The sequence below is a fragment of the Ovis aries genome, chromosome 5 (genome assembly GCF_016772045.2).
Source record: "Ovis aries strain OAR_USU_Benz2616 breed Rambouillet chromosome 5, ARS-UI_Ramb_v3.0, whole genome shotgun sequence".
Lineage (NCBI taxonomy): Eukaryota > Metazoa > Chordata > Mammalia > Artiodactyla > Bovidae > Ovis > Ovis aries.
The window spans coordinates 17,660,246-17,670,201 of record NC_056058.1 but is presented as its reverse complement, the minus strand read 5'-3'; the positions used below and the strand labels follow the sequence as shown (position 1 = coordinate 17,670,201).

The 9,956-nt window shown below is 55.0% G+C and overlaps 1 protein-coding gene across 3 annotated transcripts; it reads right to left on the bottom strand.

Annotated features, from left to right (window-relative positions):
• Positions 1 to 265: 265 nt before the first annotated feature.
• Positions 266 to 8,427, bottom strand: SIRT6 (sirtuin 6). Of its 3 annotated transcripts, XM_015095885.3 has the most exons (8): positions 8,329 to 8,427; positions 4,572 to 4,699; positions 3,107 to 3,289; positions 2,737 to 2,796; positions 2,118 to 2,213; positions 1,960 to 2,040; positions 1,274 to 1,397; positions 266 to 1,188 (listed from the first exon to the last, which is right to left on the bottom strand). In XM_015095885.3, the coding sequence occupies exons 1-8, from the start codon at positions 8,392 to 8,394 to the stop codon at positions 847 to 849; spliced, it is 1,080 nt and encodes a 359-aa protein (XP_014951371.2). In that variant the 5' UTR covers positions 8,395 to 8,427; the 3' UTR covers positions 266 to 846. The 3 variants fall into 3 exon arrangements, with proteins under 3 accessions (XP_014951371.2, XP_060271551.1, XP_027825661.1); XM_060415568.1 differs by lacking the exon at positions 4,572 to 4,699; XM_027969860.2 differs by lacking the exons at positions 3,107 to 3,289; positions 4,572 to 4,699.
• Between the last annotated feature and the right edge of the window lie 1,529 nt (positions 8,428 to 9,956).

Sequence of the window (9,956 nt, the reverse complement as noted above, 5' to 3'; positions counted from 1 at the left end):
AATCGCGATTAGATGTGGCCTCTCTCCTAGAGGGGCTCACAGCCTAGTAGCAGAGGGCACGGATTAAAGAATCACAGAAACAATATTTACAAATGGAGGACTCAAGGAATGTCAACAGCTGGTAAGCCCTTCCTTCACCGCCGGGCCTGGACTGTATGAATGTCCCAGCACACACACACATATCAGGGGCCGCGAGCACCACACAGTCCTACCCCCAGGGATTGGACCCTGGGCAAGGTTGTGGATGGTAAACACAGACTCAAGATGCAAGAAAGTCTGCTTTTATTGCATTGAAGGCTTTTCTGGAAGCCTGGAGGAAGTCAGGTGGACCCACTTGCCTCCTTCCAGCCACAAAGGCAGTGTGAACCTCTGTTGTCTGTCCTGCCATGAAGTTTGGCTCCTAAATGGTGGCTGTGTGTCCCCTCCCTCCTAGAGGGGCTGTGAAGGCTGTGTGGGGATAGGCAGGGGCTGGGGAGTGTGAGGGTCCAGGGGGCAGACAGGCTTGATTCCTGTTTAGGTTGGAAATCAGGGAGGGCCTGGTCACGCCTCCCAAGAACACCCTGAGTCAGGGGCTGGAGACGGGGTGGAGCAGGTGTGGGGTTGTCAGCTCCAAGTTCAGAATCTGGGGCAGAGATGCTCCTTGCCAAGCCCCCTCCATAGGCCCCAAGTTAAAGGGAGGTCCAGTGGACGGCAAGTCTGCCCCTGGGCCTGGAGCCCAGCTCTCAGCACCCTGAGGTCTCCCCCAAAGGACAGAAATGAGTAACAAAGTGAGACTGGTAAGAAAAAAGAAAAAGAACCCACGGTTTCTATTAAAAAAAAAAAACCCGCCCTCCCCGGGGCCCCTGGTCAGCTAGGAACCACCTCTGTTTTCACTCTTTTGGGAGGCCTGTGAGGGGCAGGGCTGTCCGGCTGCTCCCTTTTGGGGCTGGTGGGTCCGGAACCATTGTGCTGGGTGCAGGGCTCAGCTGTGGGTTCCTGCTTGGGGCTGGCGGGCACTGGGCTGTCGAGCTGGGGGGAGGCCTCCTCCTTGGGCTCCAGCTTGGGGGCAGGTGGGCGTGGCAGGGGCGGCAGTGCCCTCTCCACCACGTGGGGGCCGTCCCAGGCCGGGATCTCCAGGCCCAGGTGTTTCATGAGCCGCGTCATGACCTCATCAACATAACCGTGGATTCGCAGGTCTGCGTGGCGGTCCTGTGGAGGCGGGGAACAGTCAGGTGGAGGGAGAAGGCTTGAGGGGGGTCCAGGGGTGATATCAGGGATAGGCTTCCACACGTACATGCTTGGTGGGCTGAAGGTTGACGATAACCAGGCGACCTCCACGGCGCTTGGTGGCGAGGGGAAGGTTCCCGCTGGGCCGGATTTGCAGGGAGGTGCCCAGTGTGATGGACAGGTCTGCACTCCTGGGGCCAGGAGGCAGGATTAGTTTAAGCCCCTTGGCAAGGATCTCTGCAGCCCTCCTCCTGCCCCACGAGGCAAGGGCGTGTGGTGGCCAGCACATACACTCCCTGACCCTTGCTCAAACACCATGGCTTCACTGCTCTGCCAACACAACGGGGCCAGTCCCGGGAGACCTGCTCACACAGCACCCACCTCTGCTGGGGGCCCAGCCATGGCCTGCCTCTGACACTTCCCTTCTGCTGGGCCACCCCTCAACCCTGTCAGCAGAAGTGGAGCTGCTAGTGGGGAACTCCTGGGTTCTGATTCTGGCTCAGTCACTTCTGGGCTGGGCAGCCTGGATGGAGGAGTCCAGTTGCTCCAGCCTCAGTTTCCTCCTCTGTAAAATAGGCCTGAGCAGCACCCACCCTGGGATGTGGTGAGGATGGTATGTGAGGGCTCGGCACAAGAGCTATTATGAGCAAAGCAAGGCCCAGACGGTGCTGATCACTCCTTTCGGGGCTGGAGCTGGCTGTGTTTCTGCCCCTCCCCCCCCCCCCACCCACCCGGGACCCACTGGGGTCAGACCTGCTGGCCTCGTCGGCCAAGGTGAGGTCCCGGTCAGGCAGGGAATCCTCCCAGTCCAGGATAGTGTCTCTCAGCTCCCCCCTGTAGGGAGGGCGGGGGAGTTAGCAGGAGACTGGTGGCCTCCCCTGGGGTCCAGGGCATGGGGAGGGGTCACTCACCTGCAGGCCCGCAGTCCCCTGGACTTGGCCACGGTGCAGAGCCGGCCCGTGGGTTTTAGGCCCATGCTTCCCACCACGGTGTCCCGGACATACTGCCTGTGCCGAGGAGGAAAGGGTCGGCTCACCGCTGGTTTCCAGGCAGCCCACCTGGGCAGCTCATGCAAAAAGCACACAGAGCTGTTTTTCCAGGAAAGTGCGGGAGCGTAAGACCAGAATCTAAACATGAGGTGACAGCTGGCAAATGCAGCAGGGGCTGGGGATGGGGAAGCAGAGGGGGCCTTCCATGAAAAAGCTGGCCTGGGGACTTCCCTGGTAGGTTAGTGGTTAAGACTCTGTAGAAGGAGAATGGTTCTGCCAACACCTTGATGTTGGACTTGTAGCTTCCAGACCCATAAGACTATGAATTTCTGTTGTTTTTAAGTTACTCAGGTTTGTGGTTGTCTCGGCAGCTGCAGGAAATAAACACACCTCCCAGGAGGAAGATACACGCCCAGATCCCACCGTGGAAGGGCCACACCCTTGACTCTAGAAGTGGCAGGCTTAGTCACCAGGACCTTTTCGGGAGCCCGACCTGGGTTATCCATGACTTGTGTCCCGCCCCTCCCGCAGTGGCACTCACGTCTTACACTTGACACATTCTTCTACAAACATGTTTCCGTGGAGCTCTGCCAGCTTGTCTCTGTGGAAGGAGAAGGAAGAGGCTCAGTGGAGGAGCAGGATCCCCAGATCCCCAGCCAGCCAAGATCCAGAGGGCTCAGGGCTGGAATCCTCCCAGGACCAGGAAGAGGGGATCCCCGCCCCGCTCTCCAGATGCCACTGAGAGACCTGACAGCTGAGCACTAACCCTCCCTGGCTGCCTCGCTGAACTGCCCCAGGGGCCTGGAGAGGGAAGGGCTGCCATCCACGTCCATTTTCTAGATAAGGAAACTGAGGCTTAGGGAGAGGGGTGGCCCGCTCAAGGCAGGGCAGGGTCTGGACACTGGGGGCACCTGGGGAAGCCGGAGCGCACGTGCAGTCCATCCACGTTCTGGCTGACCAGGAAGCGCAGGAGGCCCACGCGCTCCAGCTGCACCAGCGCCATGTGGGTCTTTGTGGGCTGGGCATTCTCAAAGGTAGTGTCGAACTTGGGGGCCAGGCCCCGCTCCTCCATCGTCCAGACGCCATGGGGGCCCCTGCGGCAGCAGGTGGAAGAGACAGAGAGAGTTTAGAGATCAAGGAGAGAGAAAACAGAAAGAGAAACAGGCAGAGGAAAAAGTCAAAGAGAGAGAGATTGATATAGACAAAGGAGGTGAGGTAGGAAAGAGGGAGAACGTGGTACATAACAGCAGAAATTATTCAACTCACCCAGCACTTACTGCTGCTGCACTTGGCATGGCCCTGCACTGGGTGATGCCGGGGCCCTAGTGCACCCAGGCCCTGCCCTCAGGGAGTCCATGGCCCTGCACTGGGGGATGCCGGGGCCCAAGTGCACCCAGACCCTGCCCTCAGGGAGTTCTCCATCTCGTTAGGAAGAGACACAGGTGGACACAGAGCCTCTGGCCCTCTGGGGGCCGGGGCAGAGGGAGCAACCCAGGGCTGGGCTGGCCCAGTGGAAGTGGTGAGGGCTCTTTGTGGGACTCTGGGAAGGCTTCCTGGAGGAGGCAGAGCTGTCTCTGAACAGAGAGGAAAGGGCAAGGCTGTTCAGACAGTCTGGGTGCTGTAGGGGCTGAGGTTGGAGAGCTGAACCAAAGCTAGGTCAGGAAAGGCTTTGATTTCCAGCCCGAAGTGCTTGGAACTCTGAAGTGTGGCAATGGGGAGCTATGGCAGGTTATGGAAGGGGGATGAGATTCACACCTTAGAGTTCTAACACTCCTCCAGACAAGGAATCCGCTCTTCTGCTGTGAGAGTCTATGGTGGGGGCCTGAGAAGCCTCAGAAAGAGAATACAAGTGCAATAGGCCTGCCCATCTGGGTGGGGTTGCAAACTTCACACCTACAGGGGCCACGTGGAGGCCACAATTTTGAGACCCCTGCTTTTCAGCAATGAGACTCTTGTCTAACACAGGCTGCCTGAAGTAGAGGAAAGTTAGACATTATCTGGTCTCACACCCTCACTTGCAGTTGAGGAAACTGAGGTCTGGATGGTTTCTATGGTAATAATAGAAGCCAATATTTAGCCATGCACAATGGGCCTAGACAAAAGACTTATGTTTCCCAGCACCACTTGTAACTAGGTACAGTCACATGACCCAGTTCTGACCAATGAAAGGCAATGTTGGGTGTGATATAAAGGGACCTGCTTTGAAGGAAGGGTCTTACACATTCCCAACACCCTAGGGGACTGATGGGTCACCCTAGACTCAGTGGGAGGGAGGGCAGCAGGATGGGCTTTGATGCCTGTTCATCTGGCGAGCTCACAGGGAAGGCTGTGGCAGCCTGGCAGGCCCTGCCTCAACTTCCCGCCCTGCCCACCGACCTGAAGTCGGGGATGCCTGAGGCAGTGCTGATGCCTGCGCCTGTGTGAAACACCACACTGGAGGACTGCCAGATGAGCTGTGCCAGCTCCCACACCTTCTGCTCCAACTCCTCGGGGGGGTCGAAGACCTGTTGGGTGAGGGAGAGCAGCAGGGAGTGAAACAGAAGGGAGTGGGGCAGGTGCTAAATCTCTTTAGTCATGTCCGACTCTATGTGACCCCATGGACTGCAGCCTGCCAGGCTCCTCTGTCCATGAATTCTCCAGGCAAGAATACTGGAGCGGGTTGCCATTTCCTACAAGAATGACAGAGCCACAGTGAGGCAGGAGGTACATGCCCCCCGCCTCCCCCGCCACCTTAATGGTTAACTGATTGGAGACTCATTCCCAGTGCTCCAAAGAAACTCTGAGGTGAGAATAGCAAGACAATTAAGGCAGGACACTGGGCCCTGCCCAGATCACGTATTTCTCATTCTCGAAGTCAGGAGACCTCGCCGATCACACGTGGGCAGAAAAGCTCCTTGGAGTTCAAAGGTGAATGATGCCAAAGGATAATCTACCCATGGGCCTTCGTAGTAGAATCCATCTCAGCTGAGAGATGCATGTGCACACATGGGAGGATCCTGAGATATACCAAATATGGACTCTGAACCATGCAAATCGAAATGATTGGGCAAAGGAAATCCAGAAAGGCCCCATAGAAGTGATTTAAACTGCCACAAAAGCACAACTCAGGGACTCTCCCTGAGTCTGCCTGCATGTCTATCCGTATGTATGGTACTCTTTTTCCTCCTAATACTCTACTTGCTTCACTACTTTCTGTCTCTGTGGAAACTCTTTTCTGCAAAGCTGAAGGGCCAGGGGCCTTGTCACTGACCACTAGTCTAGTGGTTAGGATCTGGTGTTTTCACCACCTTGGCCCAGCTTCAATTTCTGGCTGAGAACCCAAGTCCTGCTTCAAGCAGTTTTAGGCCCAGGCCACTCAAGATCAATAAAATGTGACAAAAACTGATTAGAACCAACTAGGTTCAAGATGGCAGAAGATGAGCCTTCCAGTAGACCTTGAGCCTCATTATATGCTCATTGTAATACACCAGCATGATAAATGACATGACAGTTCAGAAGGCTAAAACGTGGGAGGTGGCCCAATTCCCGGAAATCCCCACCCCTTCCCCGAAATAATTGGAATAATCCTCTCATTCACTAGCCTATGAAATTATCCAGCCCCTAAAAACTAACCACACCGTATTTCAGAACCTCTCACCTGCTGAGCTGGCCCACACCCTGTCTGTGGAGTGTTTCTCCCAAGGCTGTTCTCACCTTTTGAGACAGACTGCATTCTGTCTGCAGATAGTGTTTCTCTCTAAATAAATCCCCTTCTTACCTATCACTTTGGGCTTCTCAGGTGGCGCTAGTGGTAAAGAACCCATCTGCATATGCAGGAGACCTAAGAGACACGGGCTCAATCCCTGGGTTGGGAAGATCCCCTGAAGAAGAAAATGGCAACCCGCTCTAGTATTCTTGCCTGGAGAATCCCATAGACAGAGGAGCCTGGAAGGCTACAGCCCACAGGGTCACAGAGTCAGAAACAACTGAAGCGACTTAACATGCACACATGCACGTATCTCTGCCTCACTGAATTCTTTCTGCAGTGAGAAAGAAACCGAGCTTCACTAAGTCCTAAGACAAGGGTGTGAGCTCAACTGAACCGTGGGTTCAAATCCCACTCCAAGTTGCATGGTTTCAGGAGAAGTTACAACATGTCCCACAGTGGGCAAGGCCACAAGCCATAGATGGCCTTGCCCAGGAGGAGGGGAATGGGTGGGAAAAGGCAGCTTGTTATCACGTCCTTTCTCTGCCCACAGCCCTCCAGGGCTCCCACCTCTCTCGATGGAAAAATCCAAGTCCCCACCAAGGCCCATAAAGCCCTGCAGGACCTGCCCCATCCCTGCTCTCCCCTCCTCCCTCTCTCCCCTTCGCTCACTCCACACAGGCCTCCTTGATGTTCCTCCGACACACCAGGCACAGTTCAGCCTCACGGCTTTGCAGAGGCAAAGCCCTCCACCTGGAATGTCCTTTGCCCAGACACCTACATGACTCCCTTTGCACTTCTTCTCCATCTTGGCTCAAAAGCGATCTCATTTGCATACTCATGTTCATAGTAGCATTATTCACAGTCGCTAAATATGGGAGCAACCCCAGTGTCAATTAACAGATGAATGGATACTAACAAATGTGGTCTACACGTACAATCAAACCAGTCAATCCTAAAGGAAATCAACCCTTAATATTCATTGGAAGGACTGATACTGAAGCTGAAGCTCCAATACTTTGGCCACCTGATTCGAAGAGCCAACTCATTAGAAAAGACCCTGATGCTGGGAAAGATTGAAGGTAGGAGGAAAAGGGGATGACAAAGGACGAGATGATTAGATGGCATCACCAACTCAATGGCCACGAATTTGAGCAAACTCCGAGAGATAGTGAAGGACAGGGAAGGCTGGCGTGCTGCAGTCCATGGGGTCCCAAAGAGTTGGACATGACTGAGTGACTGAAGAACAGCAACACATACAATGGAATATTATTCAGCTTTAAAAAGGAAGAAAATTTGGACACATTATTCAATACAGATGAAACCTGAGAACATCATGCTCAGTGAAATCAGACAGACACAAAAACACAAATACTGTATGATTTCACTTATGTGAGGTCCCAAGAGGAGTCAGATACAAAGAGAAAGTAGATGGTGGGCCTGGGGCTAGGAGAGGGGATGGAGAGTCACTGTTTAATGGGGACAGAGTTTTAGTTCTGGAAGAGGAGAAAGTTCTGTAAATGGATGGTGGTGATGGTTGCATAACATTAAATGTATTTCATACTGCTGAGTTATCTTAGTGATGGCTAACACCAGCCACCTAGTTTGCAATGCAGCCCCCAGTTCTCATCACCTGCTTTACCTTTCTGCCTAGCGCTGACCACTATCCGACTGACTCCTTACATTTATTTGCTGCTTATCTGTCTCCCAGCTGGAACGAGGGGGCTTGGCTTGTTTGGTTCCCCATGTGGTCCCAGGATGAACGTAGGTGCTTAATAAATGTTTGTGGGTTAAAGTGAAAAAACTGGCAGGAGAGAAGAGTGGGGCTTCACACCATCTGAGAGCTCGTGAATGCCTGATTCAGAAGAAACGCACCAACCTTTGTGGGAGGGGGCAAGCTTCTCTCCAGTTTACAGGAGGGAAAGAGACCCAGAACGAAGGGATCCCGCCAAGGTCTCAGTGCACGGGGGGGATTTCTCTCAGCGAGGCTGGAGGGGTCTGATCTCCATCTTCCAGGTTCCTCCTCAGCTAAAAATCCTCATCAGCCTCAGGATAGTGCCAGATCCTCAACTTGGCACTTGAGGCCCATCCTGCCCCAGTTTTGGAAAACTCTCTGGCCAAATCCGCCCTCCAAGTTTGTCTATTGCCATCTCCCGCCTTTGCCCCGGTGCCTTCCTCCTGGAACTACATCCCTTGTTCCCCCATTAGAACTTCAGGACTTCTCGAAGTGGGTCCTATCCTCCGTCCCCTGCCGGACCGACCCGGAGCTAGGCGTGGTCGCATCCCCAGGCGCACTGGGTCGTCACTTCCCGCCCCCTCCTCACTGGGAAGTCCCTCCCATTGTCTAGCCTCAGTGTCTCCAGATATTCCCACAATGCCCCACTGCCAGCCGGTCCCGCCCAGCCCACGGCCTTGACGGCGGCCGTCGGAACCCCCAGCTGCGCTCACCTCGGGTAGACCGCACTTGCCCTTGTCCGCATACGGCGAAAGCCCCGCCGCGTAATTCACCGACATCCTCACTGCACCAACGGGAACAATAAAGTTTCCCTTGTTGCGGCCGCTTCCGCCGGAAATAGGGTGGGACGAGGAAGAAGGAGGAGCCGTATTCTCATCTTTCGTACCTGACCGCTCCTCGCAAGGCGCATGCGCCATGCACTGTTGCCGCAGTCGCCATATTAACTGCTGGCAATGGCCCGCCGGGTTCCTATACGCTGGTCATGTGGGGTGGGGGCCTGGGAAAGGGTTGTTCAATGACCCAGGCTGGATACTAGGGGACTGTCCACGTGAGAGTTCTCCAGTCACCTGTAAAATGAAGGGCGGAAGCGATCGGTTCCCTCTTTCCCCTTTTGAAAACGAGTAAACTGACGCCCACTTCCCTCCCCGCGTCCCCCAGTCCCAGGACAGAGCCTGAGAGGAAACCCACACTCTTGCTTCCAATCCAAGGTTCTTCCCCCTGCATATTTCAGAAGTTTATAAATATACAAATTCAGGGATCCTGTGCATGTGTGCTGGGTTCAGGAGGCAATTCGGATCCTCACTAGGGAGGCTCACGGACGCTGTTCTAAGTTACCTGAACGTTATCCAGGTGTGTGATAATCACTCAGCAAGACAAGCCCTGACCGCACCAAGAGGCTGGAGAAATTGCTTATGTCCTTGTTGTGGAGGCTTGAAGACTCATTCAGGAAATGTATTGAGCATCTACTGCGTGCTGGCGAGATGCTGGAGACCACCGGCAGCCCCCTGTGACGGGGCAATGGTGACTTAGTGTGACTGGCGTATAATGAGGGCCCTGGGCAATGAAGGAGCTCAAAGGAGGCGCCTGACCCAGCCTGGGGGCAACCAGGAAGGCTTCCCGTAGAAGGGGTGTTGTGGCAACTATCTGAACAGTGAGTACCAGTGAGAATCAGCCAGTTGGAGGTGACAGAAGGTACAGAAAGAAGGCTCCTGGCAGAGGAACCGCTAGTACAAAGGCTGAGAGGAGAGAAAGAAGGTGGCTCATTCCAGAAACTGAAATAAGTCCAGCGATGTTAGGGAAGAACCTCCGTGTCTTCCCGCCAGAGCCCCTTGGCCAACAGACAGCCCCGCTGCCACCCTGTCTCCTCCCTCTGCTCATCCTTGGGCCCCCGGGGCAGCTGCCTGCTCAGAGCTGATCAGGTGTCAGGGCTGAGTGCTGGGAGCTGCGGGTGCGAGCTGGTGGCCCGGCTGGGAGCAGGTAACCAGAGCCGGCAGTGGACACGGTGGCCTAGTGCTGGCAGCACTGAAACTGCAGGAGGTAGGAGGGAAGGAGGTGAGGGAGGCCCAGGATGGAGGCTCCCCTAAGGGCCTCAGGCTCCTTGACCCCCAAGCCCTGGAAGGTGGGAGAAAGGAAAGGCCAGTGTGTGTCCCAGCCGTGCTGAGGCACCGTCTCTCTCTCTCTCTCTCTCTCTCACACAAACACACACACACACTTGCGCGCGCGCGCGAGTGTGTGCTAATTCATGCATGCACCTCTTACTTCTTTGTCTAGGATTCATACCCTCTCTTGCTGCTGCTGCAGCTCAATGTCCTGCCCGGCCAGCAGGCCCTGTGGATATATC